At 35.0% G+C, this 22,938-nt stretch overlaps 1 protein-coding gene across 1 annotated transcript in view; it reads left to right on the top strand.

The window, feature by feature from the left end:
• Slx4ip (SLX4 interacting protein) overlaps nt 1-22,938 on the top strand; it is a 191,935-nt gene that overhangs the window by 1,677 nt on the left and 167,320 nt on the right. The window contains exon 2 of the mRNA XM_026385833.2: nt 17,012-17,070. Within this exon, the coding sequence (XP_026241618.1) occupies nt 17,044-17,070 (27 nt within the window). The 5' untranslated portion in view covers nt 17,012-17,043. The remainder of the gene's footprint in view (nt 1-17,011; nt 17,071-22,938) is intronic.

Here is a 22,938-nt window from a genome sequence, read left to right as displayed (position 1 = left end):
TTTTTTTTCTTCTCTCATGGTTTTAATAAAAATGTTTACGGTTTTGGAGGCAGTGAAGAGTATTGAATTGAGAATGTGTGAACCACCTTCCTAATAACTGATCAACCTGTCATGTACTTGTTCTGAGTTCTAAACAGGTTGTCTAGCTTTTTTTTTCTTCCATCTATTAATTAGGACAAGAATAATGAAGGTTGTGAATAATGAAAAATAATGAAGTCTTGTGAATATTTCACATTTTAATGAATACGTATATTCTTAATGTGAGAAGTATTACAGTATGATATTCAGTACTTCCTATTTTCATTTATTTTGTATATTGTGAGTTGCAGTAGAGCAAGGTGGGCAAGGAATTGAACTCTAGATAGACTCCCTGAGTTCAAATTCTACCTCCTGTACTTACCAGCTATGTGGCTTTATGTAGATTACCTTCAGTGCCTCAGTTCCCTTGTTAACTTAGGGTTGATGTGAGGGTTAGATTATAGAAGAAAAATATTTAAAACTGTGCCTAGCACATAGCTACAATTATGTAAGTATTAACTCATTATTTTTAAATTATAATTAAATCTTTGGGGTTAAAGTTTGGATTATGTATGCAAATTTACTTTGGAAAGTATTGCAGTTTTATGACTTTTCAGGATATATACCTGTTTGAAAAAGAGAGTGACCTAAACATAGCAGACAGGGAAGAAACTTTTCTTTTTTTTAATTAAAGAAACTTAAAAAGCTTTATTGAGATATAATTGTGATAGTGTATATATTTAAGGTGTGCAATTTGATGTTTTTACAAGTGAACACTAAGGAAACCATCACCACGATCAAGTTAACGAATGTAACCATCACCCTGCAAAATTTCCTCTGGATCTTTTGTAACCTGTCTGGCTGCTTTCCTCTGGGCAACCTCTGATCTGTTACTGTAGATAAGTTTCCATTTTCTAGGTTTTTGTCTAAAAGGAATCCTTCAGTTTATGTTTTTTGGGAGAGGAGGTCTAGCATCCTTCACTCATAATTATTTTAAGAACCATCTTTGTTGTATCAATAGCTCATTATTTTTTTTTTTTTTTTTTTTTTTTTGGTACTAAGACTTGAACCCAGGGCGCTTAACCACTGAACCACATCCCCAGCCCTTTAGGAGACAGGGTCTCCCTCGAGTTGCTTAGGACCTCACTAAGTTACTGAGGCTGGCTTTACTCTGGATCCTCCTGCCTCAGCTTCCTAAGCTGCAAGGATTGCATGTGTGCACCACTATGCCCAGCTCATTCCTTTTTAATCATTTAGTAGTATCTCATTGTGGGATATTCAGTAATTTGTTTACTGGTTGAGATCCCTTTACATTGTTTTTTTCACTATGCCCACTTTCACATTGCTTTGTTCTTCTCTGGCTTATTTGAATTAGGGAAAAAAAAAGTCTAATTATTTGGTGATCAAGCCTTTGAGATATGGTGAAACCAAAAGATGACTGTGGTGAAACATGTTTGTGTTTGGGACTTCACCTTTGCCATTGTGTAGTTTTTTAAATTCATCTTTTATGAGTGATCCATGTTATGGCTTTTTAAAAATGCATTATGTGGTCCTGTTTTAGTTCAGGGGATGAGCACTTCCTGCCAGGTTCTATCCCCAGAACTGATTGGGGTAGGGGGATTGGAGAGGAAGCACAATCCGTGTATTGACTTTTAGGTAGATTGTTATCTCTTGCTGTGTACATATGTAATCATTTTAAGCTGTATTAAATCTTTGAAGTCTGCTGTTTGTTTAATACTTTTTGGAGATTGAGAATGATAATCCATGCTCATTAGAAACCTACTAATTAGGTAGCAAAGTGGAGATTTATAAAGCCATGCCAGGAATGTCAAAAACTCCCCTTTGTCTATAGATAGAGAGTACCACTTATATTTTGAGTTGATATAAGTACATTTCTAAAGTGTTTTTGCTTCCATTATAGAAAAGTAGGGACTTGTGTTTTTTTATAGTGTTGACATTTTGTGCTTGAATAAATCAGAGCCTGTTTAAAATTGGATTTGACTTATGTTAATTTTAGGGTAATATAAAATAGTTGTAATGTCACAGACATAAAAATTCAGTTATGTCACTGTTTTGAGTTATTCTCTAGTTAGAAAAGATTGGATATTTTTACAATTAAAAAAATATTTCTGAGTTGGGTGTGGTGGCACATGCCAATAATGCTTACTACTTGGGAGGCTGAGACAGGATGCCAGCCTTGGTAATTTAGTGAGACTGTCTCAAAATACAAATAAATAAATAAGGGCTGGGGGCATAGTTCAGTGATAGAGTGCTTGCCTAGCATTCATGAGAGGTCTTACTTAGATTCAATATCCTGTACTGGGAAAAAAAAGTTTATTGACATATAATACAATACACTCTCTTGGTGTAACAGTTTTATGAATTTTGACTATTTCATTAAGTTGTTTAACCATCATTGAAATCAGGTAAAAGGACGATTCTATCCCTCCCCCTACCAAATTCCCTCTTGCTACCCTTTGGAGTCATGCTCCTCCATCCTCCTACCCTTAGTACTCAATGATCTGATTTTTAAGATGATTGCATTGATGATTACTAGAAGTTTTTTTCCTTTGGTGAAGACAACTGGAAAACACTCATTGTCACAATGGGTATTGGGTTACAAAGTGGATTAATTATGCTTGTGCCCTCTGCATTCATGATTCTGTTAGGCTGCTGAGCGCCCACTATGCATCAGGCACTGAGCCAAGTACTTACATATCTGATCTTGTATAATCCTCACAGGACCCATGAGGCAGAAATTATTATCCTATTTCATAGATAAGAAAACCAGAGACTGAGAGGAATTGAATAGAATGGGGTCACATGAAAAGGCATAACTTTAAGGGCTGTGTTTCACTAGAAACTGAGGACATGACAGCACCACATGTGAGTGCCTATGTCTGCTTCTGATAAGATATTATCTGATAATTAAATGCTGCTTATTAGTGAACAGTCCCGTGCATGCAGGGCCTGCTGGACTGTGGCACAGCAGGAAGGGGAGGCCCAGATCATAGGTCACCTAACTGCTGTGAGGAAATAGGGAGACTCAAAGGCAGGGCTGTTCTGTGGAATTAATCTTTGTAGAGGATCTCAATATTTGACTTATATTTAATAACAAAAGAAAAAATTCTAATTTTTCATTGCTTGCATTATCTTCTTTTGATTGTTGGGAGGTTGTTTTGGCTTGTCTTTTTTACAAGAATACTTTGGCATTCACCATTACATGAATAATAGGAAAAGGTAGTTCATTTTTACACTGAAGTTAGCTTTTCAAACTTTTAAGTGTCCAGTAAAACTTGGTCACTTGTCCTTCTTTTTTTTTGTTTTTTGGTCTGTTGTTAAAAAATGTGATTCCTTCCTTAATACTGGTGTATTTGTTTTTGGTGAAATTATTTCTTATTCTTGAATTATGGTTGTAACTTCAGAAGTTTTAGGGCCTTTGTCTTTTTCTATTTTAGCTTTTGTAGCTGATGAAAGTTTTTCAAGATATAGAAGCATAATAATTTTCTAGATAAAATTTGAAATGTAGAGATTAGAAGTCTAAGTCTAAAGTTAATTTCTGATTTATAACTGAGTTGGTTGCTTTTGCTTGTGACACAGTTTGGCAGTGCTAAGAGAAAGACAAATGTGAATTTCTGAATGCCTAAGTTTTTCCCACAGAGTAATCTAGGAGGTCACTGACTTTCTTTATTAGAGTTTATCTGTGCTGTGCACTGAAATGACAAGACAATCATGTGATATTATTTAATCTACTTCCATTCTTCCCCAAATTAATTTTCATAGGATCTTAGGATCTTTCTTTCCCCTCTCCGGACACACATGCACACATATTTTTGGTGGGGTCATGCATTATCAATGTGGCCTCTTGGAGAAAGAATGCCTGGAGTCCAGAAAGAGTGGGCTCAGGAGTGCAGAGTAGAGGACAATCTTAATTTGTGTTGTAATACACTTTAACTTCTCATCATGCTTATGTAAATCATATGCTTTCCTATATTTGAAAAATTGATTTTTTTGGAGGTTGTTCTGAATTTCATGAAATCTGGCAACATAATAAAAGTGCCACTGAATGTAGCCTGATGGCTCTTATAACGATGGCTTTTTAACATTTATATTTAAAGCCTAATACTGAGCTTGCTGTTCTCTCCAGAAAGCAACTTTGAGGACCTAGGAAGGTAATTTTTTGGGGGGGCGGGGGAACTGGGGGTTGAACTCAGGGATACTTGGTCACTGAGCCACATCCCCAGCCCTATTTTGTATTTTTTTATTCAGAGACAGGGTCTCAGTGAGTTGGTTAGTACCTCACTTTTGCTGTGGCTGGCTTTGAACTCATGATCCTTCTGCCTCAGCTACTGGAGCTGCTGGGATTACAGGCATGAGCCACTGAGCCCGGCTGTAGGAAGGTAGTTTTTTAGGACACAGTTGCTTTGTGTGTGAGAGTGATGCACATTTGCTTTTTAATTATCAGCAAAATAAGGTGTAGCAGAGCCTCAGGATGTTTGCAGATTTAAAACAACACACATGCTAATAATTCTTATTCAAGTGACTGTTAGAATGTTAGTATTTTAAAGACAAAAAAAATTAATGCGCTGAAAATCTTATCTTTATGGCCTAAATTCCAGCCATAACCTCTATCTGTGGTACATTATTGTTAATATGAAACACCCAGTGTATGAATTTATATTTGACTTACAACTCCTTCAACTTTGGCTGTATGATACATAAATTAACTGTTATTTATTGGGCTAGGGATGTAGTTCAGTGGCAGAGAACTTGCCTAGCATATGCAAGACCCTGGAATCTGTCCCTAGTACTGCAAAATACAAATTATTTACTTATAGAAAGAGGTCCAGAGTGCTTTGACCTTGTTTTAAGAAGGCCTAATGTAGAATTTGGGATTTGGAGACAGTAAATATGCATTAGATAAATAGATATGTCTAAAAATAAATGGTCTGTAAGCCACAGATTCAGTTGCATGAGTAGGCTTGATTCATTAAACTTTTGATGTGCCACACCTCAAGTATTAAAGAGGTAGCGATGGACCCTGCCCTCACAAAAAAAAAACTTGTGGTGAAACAAAGAAGAGAGGCTAAGGACCAGAGTTACATGGAATCCAGAAAGTGTGAGGGCAGACTTGATGCAGGTGTAGCCCAGAGAAGGAGTGATTCAATCTGTAGATTCATAGAGAGCTCCGAGGAACAGGTGGCATCTGAATTGGTTTTAGAGGATGACTTGACTTAGGGGAAAGAGGACATTCTGCAGTGCAGCATGCATGGGTGAAGGCAGGCATGTCTGGAGAAGCATGTTCAGCATGTCAAGAGTAAGTTATGTGAAATTGCCTGTTCCTTGAGATAGAGTGTGGGCAGAGGCACCAGTGGAAGACCTGTGATGCTGTGGTAAATTCCACTCAAGAGTTTTGAATAGAAGGCTCTTACTTGGATACTGCTGGTGATGGTTTTGGGGATCCAGAAGTATAATGATGGAGACAGGAGGTATTTTAGGAGTCTGTGATTGTGGGGTATCTGCAGGATAACCCACTTTTTGGGGGGTGGGTGTACCAGGGATTGAATTCAGGGGCACTCAACTACTGAGCCACATCCCCAGCCCTATTTTGTATTTTATTTGGGGACAGGGTCTCACTGAGTTGCTTAGCGCCTCACAGTTGCTGAGGCTGGCTTTGAACTCCTGGTTCTCCTGTCTCAGCCTCCCAAGCTGCTGGGATTACAAGCATGAGCCACCTTGCCTGGCAAGATAACCCATTCTTTATGGTCTGGGCCTCCTGACATCATGGTATGTTTCTGTCCATTTGGGCTGCTATAACTAAGTACTTAGACTGGGCAATTTTCAGACATTAAAATGTATTACTCATAGTTCTAGAGACTAGAAAGTCCAAGATCAGAGTACCAGCAGATGTGTCTGGTGAGGGCTTGCTCTCTGCTTCAAAGAAAGCACCTTCTTGCTGAGTCCTCACATAGAAGGGGCAAAATGGCTCATCTGAGCCTCTTTTGTAAGGTTGTCCCACACTTGAAGGTGGCGCCCTCATGATTTATCATTTCTGAAAGGCCTAGTCACTTACTATCACATTGATATTAAGTTCCAACATAACGAATTTTGGAGCAGTACCTGTGCGCATTTCTCTATTGGATTATTTTATTTTGGATACTTTTGCTAGGTATGTGTCTTGCATATGTCTTCCCCCTGTTTATAGCTCCTCTCTTTTCCATTTTTTATGGTGTATTTTGATGAACAAAAGCTTTAAGTTTTCAAGAACTTTCATTTTGAAATAATTGTAGAGTCATAGGAAATTACAAAAATATACAGGAAGGTCCTGTGTACCCTTCTCTGAGTTTCCTCCAGTGGAAACATCTTGCATAACCATAATACAAACATTAAAAACCAGAAAATTAACATTGGCTTAATCCACAGAATTTATCACATGTATTCATTTTTTCTTTTCATGGGAGACAGAAGGGACCATCCTTGCCTGTCATCTATTCTGTCCTGCATGACAGGTAGGCTGTGTGCCTGTAATAAGTGAAGAGTATGAATTATCCTCAGATTCCCTGGTAAGTGGTTCTGTGTTGAGACTTCACACTTCTTAGGCTTTATGAAAGAACAGTGAGGAACATTCTCTCCTCCCCAGAGGAAGTAAGAAATCCACCATTGGCTGGTGAATATGGCACAGTTGTTGTCAGGGCATAAATAATAAAAGGGGTCAGGAGATTCCCCTGATTGCATTGTCTTGTCAGACCTGTAGAGACTCAGCTGAATGGAGCATTTTACTCCAGGCACTTCCTTTGCCCAATTTTCTACTGGATTGTTTTATTTGGGGTATTATCTTTTTTTTTTTTTTTGAGAGAGAGAGAGAGAGAGAGAGAGAGAGAGAGAATTTTTAACATTTATTTTTTAGTTTTCAGTGGACACAACATCTTTATTTTATTTTTATGGTGCTGAGGTTCGAACCCAGAGCTCCACGCATGCCAGGTGAGCCACCGCTTGAGCCACATCCCCAGCCCCTGGGGTGTTATCTTTTGCTGGTTATATATCTTGCAAACGGTTTTCTCTCAGTTTATGACTTCTGTTTTTTCATGGCATATTTTGATGAACAGAAGCTTTCATTTTTAAAAACTTTTTGAAATAATTATTGATTATTTTGAAATAATTATTGATTTATAGGAAATTACAAAAAATGTTTAGGTGGGTCTTGTGTACCCTCCATTGAGTTTCTTCCAGTGGTATCATCTTGCATAAGTATACACAAACATAAAAACCAGGGCATTGACATTGGTTTAATTCATAGAGTTTATTAGATTTAATCAGTTTTACATGCATTTATTCTGTGCAATTTTATGTGTTTTATAGATGTGTGTATTCATGTATCCAACTCTGCAATGGATACATAGAACTGTTTCCTGGCTTCAGACTCCCACCTGCTATCTTTTTATAGCCACCCACCCCCACACCTAACCCTGGCAACCACCAATTTGTTCTCCATCTCCATTATTATGTTAATTCAGAAATGCTGTTTAAATGGAATTATGTAGTATGTATCCTTTTGAAATTGGTTTCTTCATTTATAGCTTCCTTGAAATTCATCCAAATTCTTGTGTGTATCAGTACTTTATTCCGTCTTTGCTAATATATCATGGTATAAATGTACCACAGTTTTTAAATAATTTACTCAGTGAAGGATATCTGTGTTGTTTCCAGTTTGACTAGTATGAATAAAGTTGCTGTGAATGTTTTCGAACAACTTTAAACATATTCATTTTTTCATTTCTCTGGGATAAATTCTCAGGAGTGCAGTGTTTGGGTTGTATGGTAAGTGCATGTGTAGATGTATAAGAAGCTGCCAGTGTCTTTTCCAGAGTGACTCTACTTCTTTCACAGTCCTATCAGCAATATGGGAGATCTTTTTCTCCACTCCTTACCAGCATTTGTTGTTATCACCATTTTTTTCTTTGTTGTTCTGGAGGTGTGTAAGAATCTCATTGTGCTTTTATTTTACATTTCTCTGATAGTTACTGATGTTGAATATTTTTTCATATGCTTGTTTGCTTTCTCTATATTCTCTTTGTTGACCATCTATTTATGTCTTTTGCCCATTTTCTAACTGGATTATTGGTTTTTAATTATTGAGTCTTGAGAATTCTTTATATATATAATCTAGATAAAAATCCTTTTTTGGACATATGAAATATTCCCCTAGTGTGTAGAACCTTTTAACTTTAATATGGCCAAATCTACCATTCTTTTTCTTTATAGTTTATACTTTTTGAGTCTAGTTAAAAAACCCTTCCTTATTCTAAGTTCATAAAAATTTTCTCTAGAAGATTTTAGTTTTGCACATTTGGGTTTTTAACTCCTCTGCAATTGATTCTTATGTGTGACATTGACATAGAGGTCCAATTTTATTTTATTTTATTCTTCCAAATGGGTAGAATTAGATTTCTCTGATAGTTACTGATGTTATAGTTGTTCAATGAACTACAATTTATTGAATGAATAATCTCTTCATTTCTCACTGATTTGCAGTGCTGCTTTTATGGTATGCCATTTTCAGAAATGCATGAATATTTATGTTCCTGTTCCATGTAGTCTATCCCTTTGGTCTGTGGTCAGTACATTGTTTATTTTTGGTAGCACTTGGAAGTTTTGCTGTGTCTGTGAAGACAAATCTCCTCCTTTGTTTTTGTTTCTGTTTCTCCTCTTGCAGAATTGTCTCTTTGCTCTTCTTCAGGTTCTGTGTTCAATGCTGTGATTGGAACTGAAGTGAGTAGATCACAAGAGGAGGTCTTGTACATATCTGGTTCCATTTATTTCTAGTTGTCTTTTCATTTGTGGGATGCTAGTTCAAATGATATTTTAAATTCTACATTTCTGCCTGTTTCACAGAAATTGCCTTTATAGTTAATCAGTAAGCATGTTTGCTACATTTTTGTAGCTATTTTTTTGAGATTCAGAAGTTTCTTTTATTTGTATATTTTTAATGTTTCTTTTTCTTCCTCTATTAACCTATCATCCTAGATGTGGACCTCCTATAAAAACTTAAGTAGAGGATATAACATATAATAAAAATAGTGATTGTATATGAAACATTAATTAGTCTTAGTTAATATATGTAAACATTAGATAATGATTTCCAAGCTATTTTAATGCACTTGTGTCCGTTTTATTGAAATATTCATGGAATTAAAAACTGAGGACTCAGTGGGTAAAAATGATCATGTGCTTTTCTTCAACTTCAGTTTTTAAATGTGAATTTTCTGGTATTGAACTGCCTTATATTCCTCAGCTACCTCATTTGGTTCTAATTCTTTTTTAAGTAGGTTGGTATGGTCAGATTGCTACTCTTTGCTTAGAATTCTTACCTCTGTCTTGGTGTGTAGAATTGACTGTGGTTTTCCTTTCCTTCACTGCCCTTGTCTTTTGCTATAAGGGCTCCATAAAATGAGTTTGGGGGTGGGGAGGTAGTTTCCCTCCTGGTCTCTTCTCTGGAAGAATTTGTATGCTGGCAGTATTTTGTCCTTGAACTACTATTGAATTTTGGATGGCAGAATTTTAGAAATTGAAGAGACCTTAGAGGTCAACCTGTTCAATCTCATGGTTTTGTTGAGGCAGAAAGAATTAAATGGGAGGCTCAAATCCATGGAACACTTTTCATCATACTCTAGTCTCTCAGCAGTTTTACCCTTATAGAAACTTGACTTCTGAAGTGAAGGAATTGGTCATTTTATTATCTTAAAACTCATGGCTCAAAGCCTTTGCATTGAAGGCCATGCAAACCCATGTAAGAGAGGCTTGGAAAATATCATATTAGCCCTGGTCTGTTAGTTTTATAGGTACATTTGGTTAAGAATGGAGAGAAGGCAGGGTGCAAGGGAACAGGCATTGATAGCTCATGGGAATCATGTAGAGCTAGCAGGTCTATCTCTGAGTAGCTCTGGATAGGAACCATCTGCCCAGAGGGGTACTGCCTACTGTAATAATGGAAAATAATATCAAATAAGTATTATGGTATTTTTGTGAACATTGCTAAAGATTAAGTAAATTTTTGGAAATTATTCCTAAAAACAGCAAAAATGAAATGGTTGTGGCATGAGTGACTCAGTCCCATTTATCTGGAACATTTTTTCATTGATCAGACATCTCTTGAGCACCCTCTAGTGTTACACACTCCTGAGGGCTGCTCACATCTGAGAATATCCTCCTACCAACAGCAAGTATGATTTCATTGCATTTGGGGTTTAGCAAATTGGATCAGTTCATTTCAGATTTCAGTTTACCGTTTAATCCATTTTTAGCACCTGTACCTAATGCTGTAGTTAACTAAAGGAAATATGCTTCCCTTATCTGAAATGACTTTAACAAATATGCAAGCTCAAGGTCTGTGCAACTGTCCAGATGTGTTATGTTCTTTTTCTTGATAGAATTCAGTTATTTATATTTTACATATGAATTTCTGTGCCATGTTACACTGCATAGTGATAAATTAACTCAAAATACATTTTAACTGTAGAGTTTTGTTTCTTGCTCTCCTTTGGTTAACAGAGGAAAACTATTATTCCACTAGCTTTATTTGAAGTTATGCTCTGCCCTGAGAAATAATCTCTTGGCAGGGATGAGGTAGTTTTGGGGAGAAGTTCATACCCATCTTGATAGCCCAGATAGCCATTGACCTTGACTATTTTGTGTGTGACGCATGGTGTTTGCCCTTTGTGAGCTGAACAAGACCCTCCCTAGTCCTTGGCTAGGCTGTCAGCTGTCAGACTCTGGACTGGTCCCATAAGTTCTTATTAGAGGAATAGGTAGTAGAGCTAGAAGTAAATGATCCAGAAAGATCTCTTTTAGCTCTAAAATTGTGATTTTAAGTTTCCAAACATGAGGAAACAAGAAGAAAAAAAAATATGCCTTGAGTCAGAGTACCTCATGTTTTAAAAAAGGAAAAAAATATTCAAAATATATTGTCCTCTTTTTCCAGGTAGCCTGTTTTACTTTAGATTATATTATTTTATATGAAATATTTGCTTTTTACTTCTAGATTCCCACAGATCATATTTTTGAGATTTGGCTTTGATGATACTTTTTGAAGAATGCAGAATTCAAAAAGAAATGTAGTTGGGCGCCATGGTACATGCCTGTAATCCCAGCTACTACTGAGTACAGTAGGCTGAGGCGGGGGATCACAAATTGCAGACCAGCCTTAGCAAATTTACAAGATCTTGTCTCAAAATAAAATATTATAAAGGACTGAGGATGTAGCTCAGTGATAAAGCATCCCTGGATTCAATCCCTGTCCAAAAAAAAAAAAAAAAGTGAATGTAGCTGTGCTGATAAGACACACACACACACACACACACACACACACACACACACACACCTTATTATGAGTTAAAAATGTAACCCTCACTAATGTGGCAGATATGGTTTAAAATCCTTGCCTCGGCCTTCTGTGTGGTCTGCCTGTCCTTCAGAGAAGGAAGAATGTTTGGAAAAACCTGCCTATGAATAAAAATAAATAAATTAGATCACATAAGCTTCACCTTTGGTTGGATACTTGCTGACAAAGCCCTCCAAGCTCTGTCCCCCTTCTGTCTAGCGATCCATCATGTTTGAGGTGTCCCTGTCCCCATGAAGGGATTCCCTAGATTTTTAGCAAAGTCATTTAAGCTTGATTTAATACATTTAAAAGGACTGATTTTATGTTTATCAGACTCAAATAATGTAGTTTTAAAGATTTATCTAAAGTTTTCAAGATAACTTTTATAACTGTTTTCAAATTTTTTTGATTTTCCAGAAGCTTTTTCCCCCCCATTTATACCTGTGTCTAAAATGAGCTCGTTAAGATGAAGAGGAACATAATTAAAAATTTTCTAAATCATATGCATTTTGCTATTCAAAGAATTAAAAGTAATAACTAAAATGATTTAGGGTTCATATAAAGGTATTTTTGTCCATTAAAAAATTGGGTTATTAGGTTTTTCTAAAAAATCACTAAATTCATCAGATTTTTTTAAAAAAAATCACTATTGACTAAATAATAGTAATTGTTAATGCTCATAGGAAGTCTACTGTTTATAAATCAACATATTGAGTGTTTTTATATGTCTCTCTCTCTCTTTTTTTTTTTTTTTTGGTACCTGTGGCTTCATATGTAAGCTGTATCCCCTGCCCTATATGTCATTTTATTAGTCCTTTCAATAATTCTGAGTTAAATGTTACTGATAAATAATATGTTTCATAAATCATTCAGGATACAGAAATAAGTGCTTTTCTCAATTAAAAAAAAAACCCACACACTCTCAAACTGTTCATTACATGATAATCACAAACCACGAGTGGCTACTGGGCACTTGAAATATGGCTGGTTCAAACAGACATACTAGAAATATAAAATACCCTATTTGAAACACTTGGTTAAAATGATAAGAATGTAAATTTTTTATATTAATCACATGTCAAAATGCTAATATGTTATATTGGATTAAAATATATTAACGTCAATTGCACCTGTTTATTAGGTACATCTATTAAGAAACTTAAAATTACATTTGTGGCTTGCATTATATTTCTGTAGGACAGTGTTGCTGGAAAAGCATCGGTGAACAATTTTTTTTCTATACTGCAGATTGAACCCAGGGACACACATACTATGCAAGCACTCTGCTACTGAGTTACATCCTCAGCTGTATGCACAACATTTCAACAGGCAAATAGTCCCAGGCACAAGGCTTATGATTGACATCATCCATGTCACTCCTTCCTTCCTCTGTGTTAGCTCACTTTATCTTGTTCTTCAGGTTGGGGCCAAGTTTAACTTAAGAATTGGGTTTTCATTTAACTCTAAATTATTTGGCCATATTTCTGCTATCATAACTACTGTTGTTAATATTATTGATCTTAATGAACATTAGAAGGAGCTTTTGTTTTCTTTAATTCCTGTGCCTCCACTACCTACATCCACTCATACACACACATTCCCCTTTCTTCTAATGTCATAAATGTAATATTTTAGGGCAAGATTCAGTATTTGCTATTATGACTATAAATGCTAGTCATAATTGTGTGTTAACTATTTTTGGCAGGGATTTCTCGTTTATCCTGGGATCAGTAATTGCCTAGTTATTTCTCATTTACGTAGCTTTCCATGGAACTTTCCTAAGGAACTCCAATTCATGTTCTCTGCTAATTGCCCCAAATTCATCAGCATCTATGCAGACATTTCAGGATATGCCACTCCTGGAACCTTGCAATGTCCTGTTCCAGTGGTTCTGTCTGTCCCCACAGCTCTCATGCAGGGATCTCCTTTTAGGATCCTAGGTTTTCCTCAAGTCTTCTCCTATCTTGGCCTTCCTATTTCCTACATCTTCCTCTTTTTTGGTTAATTTCCTCATTTTGGTGCAGCACATCTTTGGTAGCTTCCTGAGAAGGGATGCAGGGGACATAACATTTTTAAAGACCTTGCATGTCTAAAAATGTTTTTTTTTTTCTTCTCTTATGTTTAAATGCAGTTGGAGCTTTAAACAATTTTCTTAGACTCTTGAAGATATTTCTCCATAGGCTTTTAGCTTACAGAGTTGCTTTGGGCAATTTGGAGCCAATTCTGACACCTGATCCATTGTATTCTCTGCTTTCTGTCCCCACCCACCCCTCAAATTTGTAAGATTTGTCCCTAGTGTCTAAAATTTCACTGATATATGCCCAAATGTGGGTCTGTTTTCATCCTGAATTTTATGTGCCACTCCTCCTATACTGGTCCTTTAATTTATTCTCTTATTTTTCATCTTTTTCAATTTTGTTGAAGTTTCTGAGAGATTTACTCAACTTGAACTTCCAACTCTTCAAGTAAATTTTTTTTTTAATTTCAGCTTTCATACTTTTAATTTGTCATTTTTCCACAAGTTTTCTTTTTTAAAAGTAATTTTTGACTTCATTTATGTCATTTTTAAAAATCTTCCTAACAATAGCATAAAGAAAATGTTTCTTCCTTCACAGTCTCCATTTTAGCAAGTAATATTTTCTGCTTGTTTGGCAGAAAATGACTATATTTTGCCTTACATGATAGGTGATTCCTGGTTGTTTATTTGTATTAGAGAATGGGACATGAAAATGATGACTAGAGTTTCTGTATATGGGTGTGGGGCTTGTGGTTGTGGACTTCACTTTAGAGCCATCTGTCTAGGCTGTTTCATTGGGGAACCCCTGATGTCAGTATTTTTAGATCCTGCCTTTAGTTCAGTCCAGTTCCTGAATGAGGAGGTTTCAGTTTCCCATCTGGAGTATCTAGGCAGGATAGAGTGGCATGTGGGCTGGGAAAGGTCTCCCTCTGTAAATATTTCCGAATACTTTTCTTTTAGTAGGGTAGCCCTACCTTCTACTATGTCTATTGTTTTCCAGTCCAGAGAGCCTCTGACAGAACACAATAAAGGATGTACTTATCTTTTTATTGCCAAATAAAATTTGATTGTGGAGATATAACACATTTTGTTTATTCATTCATTATTGATTGACATTTGGTTTGTTTTCAATTTGTTTATTGTAATTATGCTACTATGAACATTCCTATGTAAATTGGACATAATATTTTTACTTTTGTTGGGTACATACGTGGGAATGGAAATCTTGGATCATGTGTCGACTCTCACTTTTTAAAGATATAAAATCAATATTTTTAAATTCACCGGTAATTCTATATACCATTAAGGAACAATCCTAAAATAAAATTAAGGAAACAATTCCATTTACAACAGCATGAAAAAGATCGCTTAGGAATAAAAACAGCAAAATAGGTACAATATTTACATACCAAAAGTCATAAAACATTACTGGAGCTGGGCATAGTGGCATATACCTGTAAATCCCAGCTATTCAAGAAGCTGACGCAGAAGAATCACAAGTTCAAGGCCAGCATGGGTCATTTAGCAAAAGCCTGTCTCAAAAATAAGTAAGTAAATAAATAAAAAGGGCTGGGGTTACTTAGCGGTAAGTGTCCCTAAGCTCAATCTCTAGTACTGAAAAAGGAAAAAAGAAAAACTTCAAAAAATTACTGAGAGAAATTAAAGACAAGGAAATGAGACAACATCCCATATTCATGGATTAGAACAACTTAATACTGTTAAGGCAGCAATACTTATCAAACTGATTTACAGATTCAGAACAATGGTATCACAATTCCAGCTGACTTTATAGAAATTGATAAACTTATCTTACATTGTATATGAAAATGCAAGGGATCTGGAGTAGCCAAAACAATACTGAAAAAGACTCATACTTTCTCCTTTTAAAAACTTAACACAAAGCTAAAGCAATCAAAACCATGTGGCACTAGCATAAGAATGGACATTCAGATCAATGGAATAAAATCAAGACTCAAAAAATGGCATCTCATTTATTGACAACTGATTTTAAACAACTGATTTTCAGCAAGAGTGTGAATACAATTTGAAGTGGAAATTCAATAAATGACGCTAGGAAAAGTGGATATCACGTGCAAAATAATAAACCTGGTCCCTTATATCACACTACATACAAAAATTAACTCAAAATAAAATAGAAACCTAAAACTAAACAAGAAAACATAGGTATAAATTGTGTGACCTTGCATTAGACAATAGTTTCTTAGATATGATACCAAAGCACATATGACAAATAAAAAAATAGTAAATTGGATTTCATTGAAATTAAAAGCTTTCATACTTCAAACCAAAAAGAATAAGAAAATATAAAACTGGCAGATAAATACATGAAAAGATGCTTATCATCATTACCCACCAAAGAAATGCAAATGGAAACCACCATGAGGTATCATCTTATACCTTCCTGAATTTATTAATTCTAATAGTTTTTTTAATAGTTCATTGATGTTTTCTCTATATAAGAACATGTTATTTGGAAATAAAATAGGTTTATCTCTTTCTTCCTAACTTGGGTGCCCTTTATTTCTCTTTCTTGCCTGATTTCCTTGGCCAGAACCCTAGTACAGTGTTGGATAAAAATGGCAAGAGCACAGATATTTTTGTCTTTCCTCATCTTAAGGGGAGGAAACATTTAGTGATTTATCATTAAGTATGATTTTAGCTGTGGGTTCTTCATAGATGTCTTTAATCAGGATGCAGAATACCCTTGTATTCTTATTGTGTGTGAGTGTTTATGTTTAAATGAAAAGAGTGTTTTGGAGTCCATTGCAGTGGTACATGCCTGAAATCCCACAACTCTGGAGACTGAGACAAGAGGATTGCAAGTTCAAGGTCAGCTTGGGCAATTTAGCAAGACCCCCATCTCAAAACAAAAAATAAAAAGAGCTGGAAATGTACTCAATACTAGAGTACCCTTGGGTTCAATCCCCAGTACTTAAAAAAATTTTTTTTAAATAGTGTTCTGGGTTTTGTTGTTTATAATTATTTTGTGTTTGAGATGATCATGTGCATTTACCCCCTTTATTCCATAAATATATCATGTGTTTAATTACACGTATCAACACATCCTTTCATTCCTTGGTTCAATCCAATTTGTTCTTAGGGACTAATCTTTTTTATATGTTTTTTATATGTTGGCTTATTAATATTTGTTGAGGATTTTTGTGTCTTCATAAGGGATGTTAATGTAGTTTTCTTACATCTTTATCTGGTTTGGTATTGGTACAAGACTAGTCTCTTGTACCAATTTGATTTGAGGCGTTTTCCTCATGATTCTATTTTTTAGAAGAATTTTTTAATAGAATTCTATTTTTTTTAATAGAATTAAACCTTTTAAAGGTTCAAAATTATTTCTTTAACCACTTGGTAAATTACTCCATGGAGGCTATCTAGGTTTGTGCTTTCCTTTGTGAGCAGTTTTTAAGTTACTAATTCAACATAGTATTTTGGTTAAGGACATTTATAAGAGAATATTCATTTTACAAACACGTATGATGTTTTATTTATTCAGTCAGTTTTTCTTATAAGATGTTCAAATAAAAAGAAAGCTTATGTAATTATGCATTTCTTTTCTCTTAAAGGTCCTATAATTGCTGTGGAGAATCTGTAAGCCATGGCATCTAAGAAATTTGCTGTTAAAGTAAGTATTGCTTGATATAAGCCTTCTTTAAAATAATTGATCACTTTCTAATATGAGTTTGTTAATTGAAAATTGAGTGTTATTTCTTTTCTTTACATTTGGGACTCTGAAAATTTTAAGTACATTAAAATTTATATTTTAACAATGAGATAGGAGGAGAAAATTAATAGTTCATGTAGTTACAAGGAGTTCTTTGCTTCAAGTTTTTTGTGTAAGATGCTTTTTTGTCATAACTTCATCCTTCATATTTCATGTCCATAACGTGATTTCTGATTGTGACAAAGCACATAAAATGTCAGAATAAGATAGTCAGGCAACAGATGCTGTTTCTGGGTCCAGGAGAGTTCTTTTGTCTCTCTGTCAGGAGAGTTCTCTTGTTTTGATGTCCTCTTTCATTTTCCTCTTTTAAAAATATCCCTTTTCTAATCTCCTGATGCCTGGGAGTGAGACCTTCTCAGGTGTGACAGGATGGGAGGATTATGTGTGGGGAGGAAGAGGTGAAAATTTGATAAATTGTCAGTGTATGCTCTTAAGGATGCTTCCATACATGTTGGCTGTTCTTTAGATCATTTTCTGCCGGCTAATGTTATTTTAAGTACCAGTTTAAAATCTCAAAATGTAAATTATAGTTGTTAGTTTACAAATAAGAAACTTTTTAATATTGTTAGTTTATCTTATTTTTAACCAAGTCAGTGTTTATTCAGATTTACTAACATATTTATAAATCACATGTCCTTCAGTAGTATTTCTTTCTACAAGGATGAATTAATGAGGAACTTCCACTGTTTGTCTAAAAATGTATTCTGATCTTACTCTAAAAGGATATCAAGTTGATTTTGGAATTCTATGTTGAGCTTTAATTTTTACTCAGCATTTAAAATATATTTTTTCATCATCTTCTGATACCTGCTATTGCTACTGAGAAATGTTTTCATTTTCTACTCATGTTTAAAAATTACATGAAACTTAGTGATTTAAAACATCAGCCATTATGCTATATGTCATAATTGTGCAAGTTGCCTGGCCTCAGTTGAGTGGTTTCTCCTTTTGATGGTGGTTGGGACTGCAGTTATCTAGAGAATTGATTTAGTGGAACTTCAAAGATGTCATGTTCACATGCCTGGCAGTTGGTGCTGGTTGTGGTTAGAATCTTACCTGGGTCTGTTGATTCTTCTCATCCACATGGCTACTTTGTGTGGTTTTGGCTTCTCCTAGCATGGTGTTGTGAATCTTGCAGTAACAAACAAGTTGCAAGAACATAAAAGTGTAATTCACCCTCCGAAGGCTTAGACTCAGAAGTCTCAGCTGTCACCTCTGTTGCATTCTGCTGGTCAGAATAAAGGCTAGTCCAGAGTCAGGGGCAGCTGGAACTCCTGAAGAGAGAAGCATCATGTTCTCTGCTCATAGGGAAGGGGAGAATCACTGGGCCACATCTATGGAGACTAGTCACCACAGAAGTCTCATGTTGGCATAATGTCATTTCTTTTTTGGTTATTTGTCTTTTCTTTCTGGTTGCTCTTAAATTTATATTTCTGTCTTTGATGTACCACATTTTCATTTTGAAATTTCTAGGCATAGACTTGTTTTTATTTATCTGTTTTGGAGTGTAATATGCATTTTCAATTTGAGGACTTAAGTCTGTAATTTTGAAAAATTCTCTACCATTTTTTCTTCATGGATTGTTTCTCACAAATATGTTCTTTTTTCAGAACTTTTATTCTAACTTTGTCGGATAATGCCACGTGACTATTCCTTAAGTGCTGTGTAAGAGTGAAATTAACTTGTTCAAGTTTGAGTCTCTGTAAGCCATGTGCTCAGAAATGGACTGGGCTTCTTGCAAAGCTTGTCCCCATCCTGCCCAGGTCCTTGTTATGTCAGAAATGAGTCTTGATTTCTAAGACATATATTGACATGGAAGAGTCTACCACTATATTAACCCTATCTTGTAGCCACATCTGCAAGTCTGGGAGTCATCTTCCAGATCATGGGAGGCAGGGGAGCTACCTCAGCCAATAGTATTAAGCTCACAGGGTAACAATAGGCACAAATTTCTGACCTATTAGATTGAAGATTCTACACATCACATTGTGATTATATCCCTGCCACTGATCACACAGGCAGGGGTGTACTTCTTTCCTAATCATGTCACTTAAAAGCATCATGACCCAAGAATTAGGATCCCTTTCTCACTCACATGCAGTCTTGCCAGATAGCTTCGTGCTGCCTGAGAATGTCAAAGGCATCAGGTACCTGCATACCTGCCGCTGGTGCTGCCACCACATGCCTTCACCCCAGTTCATGCTGTCCCAGTAGGCTTGTGTGAGTGTTGTATGGCTATTGCCCTTTCCTTTTTTTCTTCCCTTTATGTTGCATTCAGACCTCCTGTAGTTCATTAAACTCTTTTTTAACTGTATTTAATATGATCATTAACTTGTTTATTTTTAGTGACTATATTTTATCTGCAAAATTTATATTTGATTATTTTTAATAATTCATATTCTACCAGCTCTTTTTATACATACTTATCTGGTTTCTTTCAGTATGTTTTCATTTTCTCCTTTTATCTTTATGGTAATATTAAATTTATTTTACAGTCTCTTTTAGATTAGTTCTGTTATTTCTACTATTATTTACTAGATGTAGGATAAATTGTTCATTGAAATTGCTGGATTGTTCATGTGTTTGTAATTTATGATTGTGCATTCATTTTCAGTGATACCCTACACACACACACACACACACACACACACACACAGAGGTGGAAAGCCCTATGAGTTCTGCAGAGCCGTTGAATAGTTTCAAGTTTACTTCTGCTGGAGCCATTGGCATTTCAGTGGTTTTAGACCAGGCATTATATTAATTTCATGACTTGGGATTCTTCCACCTTATAGGTGGTATTAATTTAAAATCCACAATAGGGTAGGGTATAATAAGCTGATGGGGTTTTTTTTGTATTTTGCCGACATTCCCTCACTTTCTTGCTGTTCCTTCTCCACCTAAGGTCCTGGATGAATGCTAAATTTCCATATTGCTTTTGTTTATTGGTGAAAAGAAACTCTTGAAGTTGTATTTTCAAGAGGGTAACCATTTCTCAAGGGATGAAGTAAGAAGCTCTATTGAATAACTCCTCTCCCAAGAAATGTATAATTTCAATGATGGACCCTATTTATCCATATGTACCAGAGAGTATTAAATGAGGATATGTATAAATGGAGGACTTATTTACATACCAATTGTTGTATTATGTCCTAAAGAACTACAAGTTGAAGTTCTTCACATCTTCAGGCTTAACTGAAGTGGGCTTCTTACCCAGCCTCTTTCTCTTTTGTGCCTCTGAGACACTAGAATACGAGTCACTTCCCCTTCCTGGCTCTTATGTCCTTCTTCTAAACATCCTGATAGTCAGGTTTGTACCTTCCAAGGGTACTTATTGTTAAGTACTCTTAGGGGCTTATTAATTTTTCAGAGAGCCAATTTCTGGCTGTGAATATTTGAATATTTCTGGCTTTGAAAACAAATACGTAGAATACTTGTTTTGTATTTCATCAGTTTCTGTCTTTATTATTTCCTTGCTTGGGTCAATTTACTTTTTTTTTCTACCTTTTTAATGTAGAACCTTAAGTCATTGAAACCAAGCCTCCCCTTCCCCAATATATGTACTTAAGGCTATAAATTTCTTTTAAGCATTTCCTACTTTAATTGTATCCTTCATGTTTTGATAGGGGTGCAGTTTAGGTAGGAATTTTGTTATTTAAATCAAAATAATTTTAATTTTCATTGTGATTTTATTTTTGCTCTATTGGTAAAGTGTATTTTCTTTTATTTTCTAACTATTTGAGAATTTTCTAGTAATTATTTTTTTATTGGTGTTTAATAAAGTTCCTCTGTCTGTTTTGGTAAATGTTCTGTAAGAATTTGAAAAATGTGATGGTTGTCAATTACAGTGATTGTTATATACATAGATGGATGGAGTTGTTAATTGTATTGCATAAATCTTCTATATATTTACTAGTATTTTTGTCTACCTGTTCAATCAGATGAGAGAGATGTATTAAAATCTTTAGTTATGATTTTAAATTTATGTATTTTCTACTTTTAGTTTTATTGGTTTTGCTTTGTATATTTTAAGACTGTATTAATAGAAATGCACAAATTTATAATTACCTTAGCTACTGAATTAAATATTTAATAATTATGATATATTTTATGCCTTTTTATCTCTAGTAATACTTTTTAGTCTAAAGTTTGCTTGTCTAATATTAATATAGCCTATATTTGAGATCCATCAACCAAACCTGAGTTGCTACTAGGTTCCCAAATCCTGTCAGTCAGTAAGTCCTACCCAGGTGCACAAAACTTCCTACTATCATTCCACTGTTTTAATTGTGAATGGACAAGAGTTTCAGCACAGGTTTAAGAAAAACTTGAAATATGAGGGACAGAGAATAAAATGAATGAACAAATTTAGAAGCTCAGAAAGGAAGATTTTACACTTATTTGTGTTCCCAGAGCAGAAAAGAAGCTATTATAACTGTGAAACAAGGTCATTGGTATGAACAAAAGAAATAAATGAGAATAAGAAAGAGCTCTTACCAGTTACAAACATGATAGAAATAAAAATTCAATAAAACATGATGAGACCATCAAGGAATACTGCTCAAAAAAGTAGAATGAAAGATAACAGGTTTTAAAAAACAGAGAAAAAAGAAAATTAGAGATTCACTCTTACTTAATATGAAAAATGGAAGTTCTAGAAAGAAAATAGTAGAGAGGAACATTATGGGAAAAAAAAAAACCACAATAAAATTGACCAGAAATGAAGGACACAAAGTTCCTGTGTGAGAGGATTATGAGCAAGTACCCAATAAAGTCAACAAAAAAGAGTGTGCTAAGACACATCATCTAAAATTTAAGGACACTGAGAATTTAGAGATGAAAAGAAAAAAAAATCACAGAGAACTGAGAATTAGAACAGCCTGCTCAACTGCAACAGATAGGAAATAGTAGTACCAACCTTGACTACTAATAGAATACCAAGAAAAATGGTTTCCAACACAATTCACTTTGCAGCCCAGTTTTTATTATGTTATGATGGAATAGAGACATTTTCAGAAATGCAAAGGTTTTGAAAATTTCCATCATATGCTTTATTTTAGAAAGGATGTAGTCTTCAAATATGGCAGAGTAAACAGAAAGAATCAGGTGGGACCCATGAAATAGAGAATTCAACAGGTGAGGACTGAAGCACATCCCATGATGATCACTGCTGTGTCAAGCCTAGAAAGTACCATTCTGATTAGGTTCTATGAAAGAATGTCTTCCACAAAAAGTGAGTTGAATAAAATAGTAGTAGTTAAGGAAGAGACGTTTTTCTTTTTTTCAGGCCTGTTGGAGAGCCTAGGAAGATTTAGTCATTTGAATATAGGAACCCCCCCCCAAAAAAAAAATAAAAGGAAAAAGAAAAAAAATGATGCAACTATTTTAACACTCTAAGTAAACAAAAGATTTTGCAAGATAGGAAAGTAAGCATAGTACACTACATGGCTTGGCTTTTAACAACAGTTAATGTTTCATAATATTGTGAACTCCAGAGTTTGGAAGGTTGGGGCAAGAGATTTGTGGGATGATGGTTGTAAGTGTTGAAGTCCTCATTTTTCATAGATTACATATAGAACTGCAATGACAAGAAATTGTAGTGTAAACACGGTATGTAGAAATGTGGAAAATACCATATCAAATAGCTTAGTTTTCAGTGTAGTTGCCTCTAGTACATGTAGTAGTGGGGTCTGTTGGGGCCTGTTTTTGATATGTCATTACAATCTGTGTCTATACTTTAAAATAAATTTTAAGTGGATACAATTTTAAAGG

Source organism: Urocitellus parryii, chromosome 6 (assembly GCF_045843805.1).
Source record: "Urocitellus parryii isolate mUroPar1 chromosome 6, mUroPar1.hap1, whole genome shotgun sequence".
Taxonomy (NCBI): Eukaryota; Metazoa; Chordata; class Mammalia; order Rodentia; family Sciuridae; genus Urocitellus; species Urocitellus parryii.
Note: the sequence above shows the minus strand (reverse complement) of the source record. Positions and strands in the feature narration are given on the sequence as shown.